The sequence below is a fragment of the Gekko japonicus genome, unplaced genomic scaffold (genome assembly GCF_001447785.1).
Source record: "Gekko japonicus isolate JY-2015 unplaced genomic scaffold, Gekko_japonicus_V1.1 scaffold18, whole genome shotgun sequence".
Classification (NCBI taxonomy): Eukaryota; Metazoa; Chordata; class Lepidosauria; order Squamata; family Gekkonidae; genus Gekko; species Gekko japonicus.
This window is the reverse complement of record NW_015170275.1, coordinates 2,248,446-2,268,923: the sequence shown is the minus strand read 5'-3', so window position 1 is coordinate 2,268,923 and position 20,478 is coordinate 2,248,446. Positions and strand designations below refer to the sequence as shown.

Here is a 20,478-nt window from a genome sequence, read left to right as displayed (position 1 = left end):
GTATTTTTTCCTAACATTACAGTGCAATCTACATGGCAGTGCAATTTACAGTGCAATTTACATGGCATGGATCCAGGTGGTCAGATCGCTGAGTTAAAGGTAGGGGGCCATCTTCCTGGCTAGCCTGAATTGGTAGAAAGTGGTCCCCCCCCCCAGCTACATTTAACTTGTTTTTCCAGCAGCAATGCTGGATCAATATAAACCCCTAGGTTCTTGAGCGAGTGAGCAAGGATCAGCTGAACCCCATTGAAAGTGAGAAGCACACCGTCATTCAAGATATCTCCACTTTCCCAGCTGGCATTATCTCTGTCTTGTGAGGATTAAGTAGATGTAAATGGCTGCTGATCTGTTAGGACTGACAGCATTTTTACAGAAATCCAATTCATAGGTGTTCAGCAGGCCATTCAAGTTATTTGGGGTCAAACCAAGTGGGCCGAATCTCACAACCTGGAATACTGATCTATGCTTGCAGAATTCAGTACGAATCTTATTATTGAAAAATCCCAGGACACGTACATGTCTAGAAGAGCCACCAGGTGGCAGCATTGTATTTTTGTCGTGTAACCTTTATGTTGGAATTAGAGGAATGCACACTGACAAGTGTGCAGGTTCACACTGAGGCCTGAAGAATGTGCAGCTATTGCCAGTATAAACAGAGATTTTCAACACATTTCCCACTCGATAGGCCTAGTCCAAAGTTATGCCCATTGACTGAGCAATGCATAAAATATCCTATTTGTGCTATCAGTTTGTATATACTCTGCTTGCCTAGCAGCTCTGCTTAGCTTGAGATGCTTGTAAGTCTTCTGCTGCTTCTTCTGCTGCTCGTTTGACCTCTGGAACGGGAAGGGGAAGGGGAAAAGCAGGGATGTGGGAGAGTGGCAACATGTAGCATGTTTGCATGTGTGAGAGAAGAGGAAGGCAGAGGGATTCTCCTTCTGCCCCATCCCTTTGTGTGTATCAATAATACTGTTACGTATCTGCCTGTGTATGTATGTGGCTCTGTGTATTGTTGCAAGAGTTAGAACAGGTTCGGGTCCATGTCTGTGCCTTCTCCCCACCTCCAGAAATGGTTGCATGGCATTTGCATGGCATCTATTTTCAGTGCTGTCTAAAGGGTTAGAGGAGGGGCTGCTCCTTGTGCAGTTTTACAAATGTGAACTGTTCACCTTAAACATGCTTTTAAAAATTGGCATATTATAAAAGCGAATATCGGGCTGCGGTGGCTCAGAGGTTAAGACGCTGAAGCTGCACACTGGAAGGTCTGTAGCTCAGCAGTTCGAGACCCTAGTGCTGCATGATGGAGTGAACTCCCGTCTCTGGCCCCAGCTCCTGCCAACCTAGCCGTTTGGAAGCAAGAAACTTCAAGTAGATAAATAGGTACCGCTTCGGTGGGAAGGTAACAGCGTTTCGTGCTCCTTGGTGTTTAGTCATGCCGGCCACATGACCACGGAAATGTCTTTGGACAGTGCTGGCTCTTCAGCTTGGAAACAGATGAACACTGCTTCCTAGAGTCGGATTCAACAAGCTTTCGAGCAAGGGAACCTTTACCTTTAAAAGCTTTACAAGCGAATAAAACCTTTAAAAAATTTATCTATGAATGTGGTGAAGAAGTTTGTCCCTCTCAATGAGGTGGATGGGTGGGTAGTTTGAGTTCATCTTCACAGATTGCTTGTAAACATACTCATTCAGCAGTGCTTGAAGAAGTGGGTGAATACAGCAGTCATTGAGTGAAATGCCAGAAGTTGCAGTACAGGCATAAGGAGTCGTCTGCTGACACATGGGGCCAGGGGTAATTTCGTAGAAAAAGAGGTGCAGGAGCTCATTAGCATAACTTATTAGCATAACTTATTTGCATATGCCACACCCCCTGACATCACCAGAAGTGTGTCAGAAGGCAACATCCACCGCTCAGGCTCCACTGGACTGTTTTGGATTGCTAGCTATTGGGGGGGGGGAACGTGCAGATCTGCCCTCACAGAGGAAGGATCGCCTTATACCGGCGGGGGGGCCGGGGGGGGGGGGCTCTGCAACTTACCTGGCTGCTTCTTGCTCCTCATGGCCTGACCGAGGGCTGCTGGGAGCAGGGGGTGGGGCTTGTTGCATGTGCCCACCCCTTGGGCTCCTTACTGCCGGAGCTCCACTCCTGTGCACTCCCGCAGGAAATGACCCCTGCATGGGGCTCTTGTGTCAGTGGAAAGATCCTTGCACCTGAGGAAAGAGCTACTGTTCTGCAGGATCAATCCTAAGAGAATACACTTGTTTTAAAAAAACGTTCATGTGGAATCCAAAGCATTGTTATCTATATTTTGACGGATATCCAAAATGATTTTTTTGGTTTACTCTGGAGTAATTTTTGCCCATCCCCCACAATGAGGCAAATACACAGAATTATAAAAGTATCTGAAGAATTTGTATACATATTTAAAAGGAGGCATGTTTAAACTTTGTTTATTTCTATTTTTTAAAGATTATTTTAGCTGGGATGACTACTTGAAAGAGACTGGATCCGTAGCTGCTCCCTCACATTGCTTCAGACAGGTAGAACATTTGATGTACTAATAATTTATCAAATTAAACTAAATTTGGTGCATCAGCTTTGCACTGTAGCTTTTTTATGTTGTTTGCATTTAATATGGGCTTGTGTTACAACTCAGGTGGATATGTTACATGTTGTGTTAAAATATTTTTTTTTAAAGGTGAGATTAATAAATGCCTTTAGTGACTTTTAAAATAACCAGTTTAAGTCACATTCCACCATGAAATTAGTAACCCTTCTCCACATTAGGGTTGCCAAGTGCTTACCTTTGTTTAGTGGGGGAGTTTGGGTCCCTTGCTGGGACATGACGTAGCCCGGAAGTGACATCATCACGCTGGGCACATCTCCAAGCGACGCTCTGGCTATCGGCCTGAAAACCCAGCAATGTGCCCAGCGTGATGACGTCACTTCCGGGCTACATCATCATGCCGGGCATGTTGGCCCAATCTGGCCCTTTGGGGGTGGGGTTCCCCCTGCTGGCCGGATCCAGACCGGTGGATTGGGGCCCTTAGAGCGGGGGAATCCCCACCCCAAGGGGGACTTGGCAGCCCTACTCCACATTGATTTGAAGTGCATGTGTGATACCTGCATTTTCATCCCATTTAGGGCCCAATCCCTTGCTACTCCTGGGATTTCATCTGCAGATTTTCCATCAGAGTTAGAAAACTTTGAAAGAAGAACATGTGTGGAGAGGGAATGTCTACCCTTCTTCCCCCACTCATTGCCCAGTGTCTACAAAGATTGCGGGCACTGAGGGGAAACAATTCCCGATCCAGGCACTTAAATGGTTTAAGGGTCTGGATAAAGTCCTTCAGAGTGCAAATGCTTGCTTCTGGGGCCAGAATATGGACTTCTAGACTTGGAGAAATGATCCAGAACAAGATTGGAGTGCGTGGGTTGCTTTTCCCAGTCCCAAAATTTACAGTTCTGGGGCTAACGAGACCAGAAACTTACAGAACCATCAATAAGTGCCTGTCTTATTTCTGAAAGCTTGGAAGTGTGCCCATCTGGGCTAAAAGAAATGACTCAGGCTTACAGAATGAAATGACTTACAGAGCCATCTCTGATTCTCAAACTCAGACTTGGTCGGACTGCTTCTCATGAGTCTCTTGCAATGTGATTTGATCAGATGAGCAGTCTGAGAGGGTGGGGGCCCTGTTTCAGTTGCAAAATCCAATCTAATAAGCTTTCACAGCCATCTCTAACTAAACTGCCACCTTACTACAATACACTACAAAATAATATATTTACGTAAGGTCCTTTCGTTGTGAGTTTAGACATGGCAGACCCTGTTTCAAACCCCTGCTTGGCCATTGAGTTCACTAGGTTGATCTGAGTATATTGCTGTCTTTTAGCCTAATATATAATTGAATAAATCTTTTTGTAAGATGCATTTTGTGTAGGGCTGGGAACCTTTTCAGATTGCTAAGTATTAGAGTCAATTGTTTCGAGTGCCTGAAATTTTTAAGCCATGTACACTTTACCTTGATATAAAAGGACGAGAAGCAGTTTTCTATCAACCATAGAAAAATACTGCTGGTTCATCCTCGCCCCCGAGAATATACTCTAATAAATATCTCACTTTTTCCTTCCTGTAGTCTAGGATTCCACCTACAAATGATTTCAAAGTGGGTATGAAACTGGAAGGTCATGATCCTCGCAACATTACCTCAGTATGTATAGCTACAGTTATTGGAATTACGGGTGCCAGATTAAGGTTACGATTGGATGGAAGTGACAACAAAAATGACTTTTGGAGGCTTGTTGATTCATCTGACATACAGCCAGTTGGAACCTGTGAGAAGAATGGAGGGATGCTTCAGCCTCCACTAGGTAAGGGGTTTTTTTTACTATTCTCACACATATGAAATCTCAGTTTTCTCTGAGACCAGTGGTGTTTGAAATACTGGCCTTAGAACAACAGCAACAGCCAGGAGGGATGCTAGCCTCTTAAGAAAACAAAGAAAGACAAACCTCGTACATTTTGGGTTCTTTGGACTTATAAAGGTGAAGTATGACTTAACTGGATCACCCGATATCTTTAAGTTCATTTAAGAACAGCTGTGGGAATTTTCCTGTTTGAATGTGGGCCACTGTGTGGCTAGCCTTTTCTGCCTCACTGTTTCCCTCATACAACAAATTTAGAGTCCAGTGGCACCTTTAAGGCTCTAAATTTGTTGTACTTCTTCAGACCAGCTGGATCTGTTTCCCTCATAGAAATTGCAGTCTGACCGGAAATCTGTTAGCCTTGAGAGTTGGCCTGTCTTTTTTTCTAACTGGGCTGACAGCCGCCTGAGAGTGTGGTGGGAAAGGAATAATATCCAGGAAACAATGTGTGCATGGGGAAAGGGCTTAATCTCCAGGGCTTCCATACTGATTCAAGTTCTCAATGACTATTCTAAAAATGAAATTAAATGTATTGAAACACCCGGTCAGATATTTCTCATCTTATTACAGCTTTTCATTTCCTGTGTGTGGTCTCTACATATGTGCGCGCGTTATACATTCATCTCTTCCCATCTGTCCCCATTTGCCAGCTGATCCCACACTAAAGGTAGCCTGCCTGGCATCAACTAGATCCTGTGCCATTCACATCATACCTCCCATTGTATGGAAAGGGCTCCCTGTGGAGATGGATGAGGTGCTGTCTCTAGAGCATCTCGATACCAGATGATGTTCCAAGGTGGGTGCCACCTGACAACCATAAGCACCACTGGACAAGCCTTGGCCACTTTCCTGAAACGTGGAGCAGGTACCATGTAGGTGAACAGTGCTCAGAAGAGTCACAGGTGGCATGTCAAAATGCCACATGTGGTTCTTGAGCCACTGATTATCACTGCTGTAGAGGTATTTAGGAGGTGCGGCAAGGTTGCTGTATTTTCTAAGGCTATTAGAAAATAAATAAAGTATGGCTGATCAAACCAGTGGTCCATTTAGTCCAACATTCGGTTTCACACAGAGGCCAACAGTTCCCTTGGAGGGACAGCAATAGGGCATAGAGGCCAAGGCCTTCCCCTCATGTTGCCTCCTGGCACTGGTATTCAGAGGTTTACTGCCTCTGAATGTAGAGATTCCCTTTAGTCACCATTCTAGTAGCCACTGATGAACCAACATCCATTAATCTGTCTAATCCCCTTTTAAAGCCATCAGCATTAGTGACCATCACTACATCTAATTGCAGTGAATTCCACAATTTAATCATATTAAGATTGTCCTTTGTTTGTCCTGTGCCATGCCCATCAACTACACTGGTTTCCTCTGAGTTCTAGTATTTTAGGAGAGGAAGAAAACATTCTACCCACTACCTCTATCCCTTTCATAATTTTGTAAGCCTCTATCATTCCCACCCCCATCCCCCTGTGCTGACCCCACTGAGGTGTAGGCTGAAGGCATTTTGGGGGGTTCTGTAAGGGGTTGCACTCCTCTTGAAGGAACAGGCCCATAGTTGGGGTGTTCTCCATGACCCAGGCCTACTGCTGGATAAGTAGGTGGCAGCTGTGGCCTTTCCTGGGCAGGAGTGCCTTTCACCATCTTTGACTGGTTAGTCAGCTGTGGCCTTTCCTGGGCAGAAAGGATCTGGCCACTGTGGTGCATGCCCTGGTTACACCAAGATTAGATTACTGCAATGTAATCTACATGGGGCTGCCCTTGAGAGGTGTTCGGAAACTTCAGTTGGTGCAGCGTGCTGCAGCCAGGATGTTGACTGGGGTGGGCTATAGTAACCATATCACTTGAGTTTTGGCCCATCTACACTTGCTCCCAGTTTGTTTCTGGGCACATTTTAAGGTGCTGGTGTTGACCTTTAAAACCCTATATGGTTTGGGACCAATATACCCGCAGGACCGCCTACTGTTTCGCGAACCTACCCAATCACTGTAGTCATTTTTGAAATCCCTGCTTTGGATACCCCCATCTTCGGAGATTAGGTAGGTGACAACCCGGAGAGGGCTGCCTTGGTCATGGCACCAAAACTCTGGAACTCGCTCCACGTGGAGATTTGTCAGTCCCCTTCTCTTGCCGTCTTCTGACAACGATGAAGACTTTTTTGTTTGGTTTGGCATTCCCTCTGTAATTCCTCTTTTCTGCCCAAAGTTTTAATTGTTTTAAATTTTTTGTTATTTTTATGTCTTTGCGTGTTTTTAGTTCTGATTTTAATGATGTGTTGTTGTTTGGATTAGTTTTAATGATTCTAAAATGTGATTCTATGAAGTTTGTTTTAATTTATAAGCTGCATTGATGGCCCTTGTGTGAGCAGAAAGGCAGAACACAACTGTTGTAAAAAATGTTTTAGGGGGAAAGGGTTATGTAAGGTTTTATAGCGTCTTGAATTTTTATTTTGAATTTGTAAGCCATCCTGAGCTATAGGAAAGACGGCGTATAAATATTTAAATATGGTTTGAATGGTATCGCTTCCCAAACTGGATTTTGATGTCATGCTAGAATAACTGAGCATGTGAAAGGAATCTTTTCACCGTCATCTCTAATGCCTATTCGGAAAAGAGCTGGTCACTTAGAATTTAACACCTGCAAAGACTAACATGTCTGTTAAATACTGGGTTCTGGATGCATTGCAGTGAAACAGCTCTACTTTATTAGGTGATTTCAGGAACACTACAAGACAAGACTCCAGGGCAGCTGCCCTGTTTTTAAAAATGCTAACACCACCCCCCAAACACACCCCACTCCCAACGATAGGCTATTTACATAACACTATTACTCTCTTGGTCTACTCCAGGATCCTAGCCAGATATTGTTCGGGGGAAACGAGCTCAACCAGATCCAGGTAGTAGTTCAGGGATGAATCATTCTCAGTATACAACAATGTCCAAATCTGGATTCGGGCTACAGTGCATTGTTCTGGGGCTCAGTAATAAATTGATGAAGTACCTAACCAAATTTTAGAGAAAAACTGACATTTGGATATTTTAGAAAAACAGGAAAATCTGAGCAGAATAGAAATGCACTTAATCATAATAATATTAGCCAAGTATATAGCACTGAATAATAGAATTCCTACAATAAATGCAATCATTCTCAATAACCCGCACATAGTACATTCCTTTTATTATGCCAGTTAAGAGTTTTCTGAGCTTGCCAGTGGGCTGTAAATACAGGCAGATCAACAATGAGGGAGCCAGGTGTACCTTCCTGGGGAGGTTGTTCCATAATTGTGTGGCTGCCACTGAAAAGGCACTCTCATGTGCCCACCAGATGAGCTTTTTTGATTGGTGGGACAGTCAGGATGTAAAAGTTCCAGAACCACATGAAACAGTTCAGCCAGGTGATTACATGCAGGTGCAATGATGGCAGAGAAATATTGTCTTTCTGCCATCATCATCTCAGATGAGGTTCTAATATGGATTGTATGCAGTGTTCTATCAGTCTCACTCAGAGTATTCTGCCATTGGTCCTCTAGCAGTTGTCCCTCCCATTTCATAGCTATCACCTCCCCAGTGAACCAGGGAGACATCTTGGCTTTGGGGAGAGAGGCACTTAGGGGAGACTGTGTCAACAGCCCAGGTCGTCTCCCTATTCCTGAGTGTGATCAGAGCCTCAACAGAAGTGTCAGCAACCAAGGTGGGGAAATCCCCAAGTGCCAACAGGAACCCATCAGGATCCATCAGGTGCCTGGGGCAGACCATCTTAATGGGTCCAGCACCACTGTGGAGGAAAGAGGACACAGTAAGTCTGAACTCTGTCAAGCAATGAACTGGTTGCCTCCACTCCTATGCTCTCTTCTGCCATCTCACATCTTTTGTACTACAAGTGGTCCCAAACTATGTTTCATGGTTTCCATGTATATGGCAGAAATGAGTTGCTCATGCATCTAAGATGGAACAAAGAGAGGCCCAAAGAATGGAGGGTTGATGACATTTAAATGCAGCTCTAAAGAATGCCAAAAGGATCTTTTCAAACTGGGTGAATGAGAAAAATACAATGGCAAATGAGATTCAAAGTGCAAAATGATACACATTGGTGCATAAAATCCTAACCATTTATACGCTGAAGATTTTGCCATTGTGGTGGCTACTTCTGTGGAAACATAACATTATGCAGTTGCAGTGACTTAGGCATTATTAAGAAAGCATTTGAAAATTAAACTACTAGTGTCAAAATATTGATAAATACTGATATAAATCAGCAAAGCTGCATTTGAAATACTATGTAGAACTCTTAATTTCCCTATCTTAAAAAGGATATTGTATGAATGGAAATGATGTAGAAAAGGCAACCAAAGGTATCAGCTTCTGTATGAGGAAAGGCTAAGATATTTGGGTTTTTTAGTTTAGAAAAAAGGTGACAGAGGAGAGACATTATAGAGATTTATAAAATTATGAATAGTGTGGATGAAGCATTACAAAGGAAGGATTTTCACCCTGTTTCACGATACTGGAACTTTCACCAAATGAAACTTCTTAGCAGTATATTCAAGATGAACAAGAGTCCTTTCCCACACAATGTGTTATTCATTGCTACAAGGTGTGGTTATGGCTACTGGCCGAAACGACTTTAAAGGGGGATTAGAATAACTCAGGGCTCAAAACATCTTGGTAGCCATGTTGCCTAGAATTTTCATTGTTGCCCCTAATATTTTCAGCAATGATTATATTGTAATATATCTCTACTATCGTCAGAAGTACAAAGCTTATTGTTTATATTTTGACTTTACACTATCCAGTGGTGATAGATGAATTAATTTCTTAAATAGTTGTTTTCTGTACTGGCTTAAGTACTCAGTTAAATGCAGCTTTTTATTATGACAAACTGAGGACATGTTCAAGGTTAGATTATTTTCTGGTGATGACAGGGTTATTCCATATCAACATATCTAATTTTCAGCATAACCAAATCTGAGGATGCTTATAGCTGGAAACTGGAACCTGTTAGCCAAATTGCTTTATTTACAGCAATTGGCAATTTATAAATGGGTTCTTGCCAATTTATACCAAGGTCCTGATCCCACCAAGGGTTACCAGTAAAGGATTCGAGGCTGTAGTGGTTAAAATAGATGTCTTTTACTTAAAAATATATCTCATACAAACAATACTGATGCACTCACACATTCAATCAATTTCCTAAAAATTACAGTAGGAAATAAGCACAGTTGCATTAGCAGGTAGGGGTGATGACAGGTGATACTTATCTGTCTTGAAGTTTGGTTGTTCCAATGAAGAATGGAGGGGAAGAAATGGAAACAAAGGGAATCCATACACGACCAGAACCAGCTGGAACGCATGGGTCTCTTGACTGCAGATCAAGAGATTAGTAGAGGCAAGGGTTGGGGATAGCAAGTGGGACTCAAGAGGAGTAAAAGCAGACAGGGGTCGTCTTGGGGGGAGTGCTAGCTAGGAGGAGTCAGGTGACTGGTTCCCTCCTTCTATAGGGGGTCCAAGAGAATGGTGGTAATTGTGCCAACCTCTTGACCCACCTACCTGTTAGTCCGTCCCAAAAATAATCCTATTGGTTGCATGTAGGGAGGGGAGTTACCTAAGGGGGTGGTCAATATTGTAACCTAAAACCTTACTCGAAGTATGGCATCTGGACAGGTGTGAAATCTAGGCGTCAGGATGCTTCATTGTAGTGCTGATGAAGTTGGCCAGTTCCATTGATAACCAAATGTCCATCTGGCAGGAAATACCAGCTCAGGAATAAAGCAGTTGATGGGTAGTACGTGACTACAAGCAGCTTTGTCATGGGGCTGTCTCTTCCTAGAGTTGTTGTTTCATTGCTCACAATAATGGAGGTTTGTGCTTCTTCACCGAAACGGTGCTCACAATAATGGAGGTTTGTGCTTCTTCACCGAAACTTCTGGACAGTGGTACCCAATGGGGTTGCTGGATGATACCATCTTAACCACTTAAGACCATCTTCATAATGAAAGCACTTTATTGTTATTGTTATGATTTTATTGTTATACTGGATTTTATGTATGAGCTTGTGCCCCTTGTAAGCCGCCCTGAGCCCGCTTGCGGGGAGGGCGGGGTAAAAATGCTTAAATAAATATAAATAAATAAATAAATTCACCAGGCTGGGCAACTGTGTAGCTGAAACCTTATTTACATGTAAGGTATGTGCAGGCATCAAATCTATGTGTGGCATCACAACAGGTGACCTAAAGTGTACAGCCTTCTGAGCCTATGTGTGTGTGCACAGTCCATTGTGTGTAGCAATAAATAGTTCATAAAGCAAATATCAGGCTTATTATCTAACAAACCATAAGCAAGATGATAGTTCTACAAACCTGATATTTCTACAAGCCTGATGACAGCAACAAGTTTGCAAAACAAAATCTAAAAAGAAAATAAACACTGGGCTGCATTTAAAAAAACCCAAAATAACATAAAGAGCACCTGTAGCTTTAAGAAACAAATGACCTCTGTGGCTGTAGCTAGGCAACCACAGCAGCATTGCCAGTTGAAGCATTGGTTTCTGCCAGTAAAAGGGAAGGGGAGGGCGGAGCCCTTTCCGGTGCTGTTTAGACCTTTGAAGGAAGACTGATTGGGGCTAGACCCAGCATTCATTATGAGGTGACTTGATACTACATGTACTCCCTGACTCAGCCAGGCCCAGATGCTCACTAGTGCTCAGCAGAAACCACCCCACAAATTCAGTGGGGTGTGGTGGTTAAGAGTTTCAGACTAGAATCTGGGAGATCCAGGTTCAAATCCCTGTTATATTATGGTACTCACTGAGTGACCTTGAGTCAGTCACACATTCTCAGCCTAACCTACCTCACAGTATTGTTGTGAGGATAAAATGGGAGAGGAGAATGATGTAAGCTGCTTTGGGTCCTCACTGTGGAGAAAGGTGGGATATAAATGAACTAAATTATATATATATATAAACTATATGTAATATAATAAAACTAATATATAATAAATATACCTGAAGGAGAATGATGTAAGCTGCTTTGGGTCCTCACTGTGGAGAAAGGTGGGATATAAATGAACTAAATAATAATATATTTATACACACACACACATATATATGGTGTGTGTGTGTGTGTATATATATTATATATATATGTGTGTGTGTGTGTGTGTGTGTGTATATATGTAATATAATAAAACTAATATATAATAAATATACCTGAAGATGAAGTGCAGATAAAAGGTAGGATGGTTGGTGGATGGGAAGGGAATAGGGAAAGGTGAGGATATCAGAGTTTCCAGGGAAAGAGTAAATAGTGTGGTAAGGTGACATGGGTGTGTGGTGCCCCATGCACAAGTCCTTGTGGATTCTCCACAAGTCCATACAAATGTGATAGATCACAGTAGCTGGTCTGATGTACATTAAGAATGAAAAAGATGTTGTGTATTATTCAATAATACTTTAGCTGGGCGGATTTGGTGTTCCACTTTTGAGGAAGCAAGGTGATACCACAACTGGAAGCTGGCAGGGCTGTTAAGTGGATACACAAGTGGCGAGATGAGTTTTTTGAAGAGGAATTATAAGCATTTATATTTGGACCTTTCACTGTTTGAAGATTTTGACTTGGACTATTTCTGAAGGTGGATGAATAGGATAGTTTGTGTATTTGGACCATGTATTTTTGAGTTTCTGTATATCATATTGTATTTTTGAAAAACTACACTATTTATATAGGTTTAGATGATCATACTCACTGAGAGCTGAATATTTTTTTTCATTATTTATGCATGGTTTGATCTTTTGTATCTTTTGTATAACTTACTCCCTTCCATGCTGCTTGCTGTTAGGGGAGGGAACGAGGCAAAGCTGAAGTCATGGGCAGATAAAGATAGATTGGCAGGTGGGTGCGAAGGAGAGAAGGAAGCAGGGAAAGGGAAGGGACAGAGGGCAGGGGAAAATGAGATGTCCCCCATAAGTCCTTGCAGGCTCCCCATTTGTCAGTATATCTGATTCTTAGTGCAGCCAAATCTGTGCACACTTAAATCCAGAGATTGGAGCCATTAACAGACAAGTAATATCTTTCTACTGGTCTGGGTCCAGCTTACTTGAGGGACTGCCTTTCCTCATATGTTCCCCCACGGGCACTTCGGTCTGGGATGCAACATCTCCTGGCTTTGCCAGGCCCCAAAGAGGCCAGGCTGGCCGCTACCAGGGCCAGGGCTTTCTCGGTGGTGGCTCCTACCTGGTGGAATGAGCTCCCGGAGGAGATCCGGGCCCTGCGGGACCTTGTACAGTTCCGCAGGGCCTGTAAGACGGAGCTCTTCCACCAGGCGTATGAGTAGGGGCCGCCACAAACACCACTACTGTTCCATCTTAACCTGGGCCTGGTGGAGGGAACATCAGTTTCCCGGAGCAGATGATGCCGAGTAGATAGAGTAGAGGCAATAGAGCACAATATACCATCTTGGGAAATATCATGTTGAACATCGAGAGCACTTTGTTAATAACTTGTTAATAATGTTATTGGATTATAGCGATTTTAAATGGTTTTATGTATGTTTTATATTGGCGTATGCCTCCTGTAAGCCACTCTGAGCCCGCGTAGCGGGGAGGGCGGGGTATAAATTGAATAAAATAAATAAAAATAAATAAATAAAAGCCCCTGGTTTGCAGAAAATCTGAAATCTTTTTTAAAAAATACACTGCAATATTAACCCCCCAATAATAGAAGGAGTGCATGTAGTTTTTCTAGGGAGAGGCTGCCAGGGGGAGGGAAGGAGGGAAAGCTGAAGAGGGGGGGGCAGATAAATGTAGGTTGGCTGATATGTGGGAAGGAGGTAAGGAAGCAGGAAAAGGGGACAGCCTATAGGGTCTTTCAGCGAAGAGACAGAGGAAACAGACAGAGGGAGGTGAAGATGAGATATCCACCACAAGTCCTTGCAGGTTCCCTGTTTGTTTATATACTACAATGCCTTTGTTATAGCTTCAATAAAATTATGAGACACTGAAGAGGTTAGGATTAGGTTTTGTGGCAGCAGTAACTAGAAAAAAACATGATCACTAAAATACAAAGAACAAAACAAAGAAAACTGAAGGCTGAAAAGTGGTTTTGGCTCTTACATTCTTGGGCTGTCTCCTAGAACCAAAGAAAATTGGTCAAGGCCTGAACTAATTAATGGTGGATGGGTATGTTTGTGGGTTTTAACAATGACAGCTAAATTGAATTTATGTATTTGGAGGCAGTGTTCTTCTTAATAGCAGGTGATGGGGACACACAGTGTGAGCCTGCTGATGGCTTCCCAGAAACATGTCAGTGGCCATTGATTGAAACAGGATGCTGGCTATATTTATTTATTTATTTTATTTCTTTGATCTATATCCTGCCCTCCCTCTGAGAGGGCTCAGGGGGGCTTACAGGTCACATAAAATATTGTTACAAAGAAACTATATATAAAATTCAAACAATTAAATTTTAGATTTTAAAGTTTAAAAATTTCAAAAATTCATACAAAAACCAGAGTAAAAGTTGCTTTGGTAGCAACACTTGGATGGAAACCTTCTGAGCAGTGTTGAGGGGTATCAGGCCACCAACCACTAGGCTAAGGCTGTCAGCAGAGGAGGGCAAGTATGGAATTTAGACGCCTGCTGCCTCAACTAAAAGACCGGCGGAATAGCTTCATTTGTAACAGATCCCGCAGGGCCCTGATCTCAGATGGGAGCTTTTTCCACCAGGCTGGGGTCAGGGCCAAAAAGGCCTAGTTGAGGCTAGCCGGACGTACTTCAGGCCAGGGACAACCAGAAGATGTTGATCAGTTGAGTGCAAGGCTCTGCGGGGCACATACAGGGAGGGATGGTCCCTGAGATATACAGGTCCCTGGCCGCATAAGGGCTTTAAAAGTCAGCACTAGAACCTTGAACTGGGTCCGGTAATCTATAGGCAGCCAGTTTAGTTTGCAGAGCACAGGCTGAATGTGTGCTCACACATGCATTGCTGTCAGGATTTGCACCACTACATTCTGCACCATCTTCACTTTCTGAGTCAAGTTCAGGGGCAGCCCCGCATAGAATGAATTACAATAATCAAGCTTGGAAGTGACCATTGCATGGATCACTGTAGCTAGTGAGATAGGGAATGAGTGGCTTGACCAGCCAAAGATTATAGAAGCCTGATCTAGCAACAGTGGCAACCTGGGCCTCCATAGAAAGGAAGGGATCTGAGATAACCCCTAGACTCAACACCCTTGGCACCGGCACTAAAGGCGCCCAAATCCCCATGACCCAGGTACAGGACCTCCATCTTCATTGGATTGAGTTTCAGTCAGCTCTGCTTAAGCCAATCCACCACAGTGTTTAGAGCCCTTGCTAACACCTCTGGGATGGAATCCGGCCGGTCATCCATCAACACATAGAGCTGGGTATCATCAGCATACTGATGACACCCCAGCCCATACCCCCAGACCAATTGGCTGAGGGGCGCATATAGATGTTCATAAACATCGGGGAGTGGATTGCCTGCTGCAGCATACCACATTCAAGTGAGTGTCACTGGGACAGCTCCTTCCCTAGACTTGGCTCTGCGCAGGTTTCCAATTGATGGACACAGCCCTAGACTTAGCTCTGTGCATATCTCGTTACTGCTGTACGCTGATGATGCAGTTCTTTTGTTATCTACTTGTTTGGGGATAAAGCGTTCACTTGATCACGGCTATGAATATTGTGCTGCTAACTACCTGGAATTAAATTATGAGAAGTCCAAAGTACTGGTCTTTTCCAACTCCTGGAAGGTTTATGACTGGAAAATCAATGGTCATTCCTTGGAACAGGTCAAGATCTTTAATATCTTGGTGTTCAATACAACACCTCTTGGGTCTGTTATCGAAAAACGGCGATTAATACGGACAAAGTAAATGTGGCAGCAATTTCCAAATTTTATTTTTCGGGAAGAGGTAACCAGTTTGGTGTAGTGGTTAAGAGAGCCAGTTTGGTGTAGTGGTTAAGTGCGCGGACTCTAATCTGGGAGAACCGGGTTTGATTCCCCACTCCTCCACCTGCACCTGGCTGGATGACCTTGGGCAAGCCGTAGTTCTGATAAGAGCTGTCCTTGAAAAAGAGCAGTTTCTGTCAAGAGCTCTCTCAGCCCCACCTACCTCACAGGGTGTCTGTTGTGGGGAGGGGAAGGGAAAGGAGTTTGTAAGCCGCTCTGAGACACCTTTGGGTAGTGAAGGGCGGGGTATAAATCCAATCTCCTCCTCCTCCTCCAATATATATACCTGCTGCTTTAAAAGCCTTTAATGCTAAAATAGGGGCCCAGTTATTATATGGGGTGCTTATTTGGATCAATACAGCTGGAAACTCCATAGAACAGCCTCAGTCCTATTTCTTGAGGAAAATCTTTGGGGTGCCAATATGTGTCCCCTACGCAGTTTTATGCCTGGAATGCGGGCAGAACATGTTGATAACTAAAGCATGGCTTACTACAATTAAGTATTGGCTTCGCCTTCATTTCAGTTCGAACCCCTCTAGTTACATCTATCAGCTTCTACTAGAATCTAATTACTCAAACTGGATTATCTGTATAGAATCCAAAATTAAATCTCTGGATATCATCTTAGAATTTTCTTAGTGGCCTTCACTGCCATCTCATAGGTTTCAATAAGCATCTTATAAGATGTTCTTGAAGCTTCATCACGAGCACACTGCCACACTCAATCTAGTTGTCTCAACCCTTGTTTAATTCTCTGTAGTTCTGGGGCAGTGTTCCCTCTAAGCTGAGTTAGTGTGAGCTAGCTCATAATTGTTTAGCCTCTAGCTCACACATTTTTCTCTTCGCTCAGGAAGGACGGCTCCAGAGCAAACTGATTTATGCAGGAGCCAAATTGCTCGCTCACAACGTTAATACCAGTAGCTCACAAAGTTGAAGTTTTGCTCACAAGACTCCACAGCTTAGAGGGAACATTGTTCTGGGGTATACCATGGAGCTAGTTTGGTACGAGGGTGGAGAGGGTGCTGGGGAGCAATTTTGTCGATGGCATCAGAGAGTCGGCTATGCCAACTCTCTGCAAGCTCATTTAATAAAACATCAGGGGGCATCAGGTCCCGCAGAGCTTCCTGGGACCTACTTGGGATTCATTTGACTCTGCAGGCGAGCATAAATCCACTCACTGCCTATATGGACTGATCTTGCATAGATTATGCTTTCATGTGCCTTGGCAAAAACAAGAAGCCTACTCATTTCCTTTAAGGCCCATTGTACATTTCCAGATTACATTGTTCTCTTCCATCTTTTCCTCACAACAGCCCTATGATATAGGTTAGGCTGAGAGTGTATATCAGGCCGCAGGGTCAGCAGCCAGGCTTCCACACTGGCTCTGTCAGACTACAGTTCTGTTAATGCTCTGCTGGTGGTGGTGATAGGGATAAGGAATTAGTGGGCTAAAGAGAGATGAACTCTCCTCATTGGGTTCTAGGAGCTTGAGACCCAGGCCAGCTGAGGTAAATCCCTATATTCTCCATGGTAAAAAATAAGGCCTGAAAGGTCGTTTTACTACAGAACAAAAAGAAAACAAAACAAAAAAACATCATTTTTGCCTTCATGGCAGATGAACAAATCAGAGCTGTGTAATGGTCATGATTTAGTTGAAATTTTGTAGTCTTTACATATATTGAAATATATCTACATCCCAAATTTTAAGAAGTTCTTTTACCTGGGACATGACAGGGCTCCTCTAAAAAATTGTAAACCCCCCCCCCCCAATCTTAGTTCTTATTTCCACAGACTGAAATAAAGTTCCGGTAATTATGGAAGACCTCACATTAAGGCTCAAAATATCTATAAAAAATGAGCACAAGCAGTATGCCAAAATTAGCAGAAAGATACCAGTATTTGCTAGGTATACTGTGCCACCAGAGGTCTACTAGACCCAGGGAGCCTGGCTAGCAGTAGGGGAGGCTGGGCCTACAAACCCCAGAAGGCCTTGGGAAGTTTTGGTGCCGATTTTGACCAAAAGGGAAGAAGAGGGCTGGGGAATAAAAGAACTGGTGTGAGAGGAAAAGCTGTTCTTCACAGGGAACAGAGCCAGAAGAGAGGCTGCTGTGGAGAAGAAACCCTCATCCTGATGGAAGGGTGAGTAGTCTAAGGCCACTTGAGATAGTGAGCTAGGGACAATATATTTAAACGCGTTAGGGCATTTGATTTCTTTTCACTCACTTACTGTTGTTATTCCTGTACCTTGTTTGTTTGACCTCCTATAAAATAAACCGTTTCCTTGTTGTACTCTGCCTGGTCCTCACGCCTATTATTCATCCAAAAGGGAGGTCTTGAAGGTCTTGGGAGGGTGCTCTGGGCCTTCTCAAGGGATCCTAAATCCAGAGTGGTGGCAGCATAAGGTGACACCCCACCTGAGCCGTGACACATACGTTTATAGGACATTTCCAAAATTTTAGTAATTTCTGTGCCCTTTATTTCCAACATGCAAATATGTGGATTCACCTAGTAGAGATGAAGTCATGCAGCAAATTTCAGTGTGACAGTGCGCGGACTCTAATTTGGGAGAACCAGGTTTGATTCCCCACTCCTCCACTTGCAGCTGCTGGATGACCTTGGGCAAGCCATAGTTCTGGCACAGCTGTTCTTGAAAAAGAGCAGTTTCTCTAAGAGTTCTCTCAGCCCCACCTACCTCACAGGGTGTTGTGGGGAGGGGAAGGGAAAGGAGTTTGTAAGCTGCTCTGAGACTCCTTTGGGTAGTGAAGGGCGGGGTATAAATCCAATCTCTTCCTCCTCTGAAAATTTCTCCACTTTTGCCTCTCCTCCCCCAATCAACATGTGTACACATTACTATAATGTTCAAAACACTTTTGTTTGAAAGTTTAGGATATATTTAGCAACTCCAAGAAAAATCATCTCTGTAATCTTATCCATTATCTTTAAAACCATTTAAGCATTTTATTTTTTAATACAAATTGACATTGATTTGCTTTATAGTGAAAAGACAACCATTTTATTCTTCATTTTGAAAGTCTTAGCAGACAAAAACTTCATTTTATAAGCTGGGGCAGATCACATAAGTCTCAAAGATTTTGATATCTAGACACTGTCCATTACCTGTCAAGTGCCACAGGGAGTAGATGAGCAAAGGATAGTAAAAAATCCATCTACGCTTGTTGATCCATTGTAGATACAGTTCATACCCATGTAGGATAGTCCAGGAAATCTGTGCAGCCCACCTTCTGCTTAAGTAGCCCGCTTCTTGTTCTCAAGATTTCTGGGTTTATGTTGAATGCAAAATACCCATGATTTTGTGGAAACAATTTGTCTGGACTGTTTTGGAGGTAGCATTTGCACAAGCCCTTCCACTTTCCGATTTGTTCTTTAAAAAGAAACCCCTTTCCTGCCCATCGAACCTCTAAAATAAAGGCAAGCAAAAAGGTGGCTTTTGTCAGCTTTGAGTTGAACCATGGAATGTCTGGCCTGCTCTGCAGGAAGGTATAACCTAGAGGATTTTTGCAAGCTTTGAATTAGGTAGAAACTGTACTTTGTTTTTATAGTTCTGGGTTTCTTTAGTTAGAAAGCTTATTTATTTAGTTCATTTAGTCAGAAAGCTTATATGCCACCTCCAGAGACTTGCCCCGGATGGCTCACAAAGTGAAAAAACCCTCACCAACAATAACATCATAAAAACAAAGAATTAGAATTATCACTATTAAAACCAGCAATAGATTAAGCAAAGAGCCCATAAACTACTATTCCTAAAGTGGCCTGTTTCTAGTCTCAGGGCTACTGAAAACAATAACTAAATGGATGTAACCCCTTAGTTAAAAACCAGCATAATGAAAAAATGTTTTTGCCTGGTCCCAGTAGAGTGGGTGCCAGGTGACCCTCAACAGGGAGAGTATTTGTGTGCAGTACAGAAAATCTTTATCTGCTTGCTGTTTTTAATACAATTTTTAGGATATTTATGATTTTATCATTTTCAATCTGATGTTTTTTCTGGCTTTATTGTATAGTTGTAGCTTTTGAATATTTTTATCAGTTTTATTAAAATATTTGAATAGTTTTATACTGGAAGCTGCCTCAGTTATACTTTTATAGATAGTCAGGGTATAAATACCTTACATTTAAAGTGAAGCAACGTATTCAGTTAGTAGATGTATCTGTACTTCTGTTTGTAGCTTTATGGGTATGTAACTGAATGCATCACTTCTTTATCTGATACTGGGCTTGAGGGTCGCACAAGCTTATGCCACAAGCAATGCTCCCTCGAAGCTGTGGAGTCTTGTGAGCAATAATTCTACTTTGTGAGCTACTGGCATTAAAGTTGTAAGTGAGTGATTTGGCTGCTGCATAAATTAGTTTGCTCTGGAGCCATCCTTCCAGAGCGGAGACAAAAATGTGTGGGCCGGAGGCTAAAAAATTGTGAGCTAGCTCACACTAACTCAGCGTATAAGGCAGACTGTAATCTGGAGAACCAAGTTTGATTCCCCACTCCCCCACATGAAGCCATCTTGGTGACCTTGGGCTAGTCATAGTTCTCTCAGAACTCTCTCAGCCTCACTTACCTTACAAGGGGCCTGTTGTGGGAAGAGGAAGGGAAGGATATTTTAAACCACTTTGGGACTCCTTCAAGTAGAGAAAAGCGGGGTATAAAAACCAACTTTTCTTCTTCATTATATTGAAATAATTTAGTGGTTCAAATACTGCCTGGATGGGAAATCTACTGTTTACTTATTTTAGATAAAGCATTAAGATGCTGGAGATGGATCTAGGTGAGTTGAATTTGGAGTCCTAGAGATGATACAAAGAAGCTGTGCATTTACTGCATTATCATAAGACGGGTGGTCAAACTGCGGCTCGGGATCCACATGCGGCTCTTTCACATATATTGTGTGGCTCCTGGCAGGGTGCCTGGAGAAGCGAAGGGGAGGCATGCCTCCCCAATTGGTCTTCCCTTCCCCAGTCAGTGTTCCTCTCCCTGGGTAGGCTTGAGGTGGGGGGGGGGCAGAGCAGAGGAAAAAAGCAACTAACTTTAAATGCATTCTAAAAGCCCCCCCCCCCCCCCCCCCCTTAGCGC

General features: G+C 43.1%; 1 protein-coding gene across 1 annotated transcript in view; it reads left to right on the top strand.

Moving 5' to 3' along the window:
• LOC107115843 (sex comb on midleg-like protein 2) overlaps positions 1-20,478 on the top strand; it is a 58,842-nt gene that overhangs the window by 15,852 nt on the left and 22,512 nt on the right. Inside the window, exons 3-4 of the mRNA XM_015417608.1 lie at positions 2,471-2,541; positions 4,138-4,372. Coding sequence (XP_015273094.1) covers positions 2,471-2,541; positions 4,138-4,372 — 306 coding nt within the window. The remainder of the gene's footprint in view (positions 1-2,470; positions 2,542-4,137; positions 4,373-20,478) is intronic.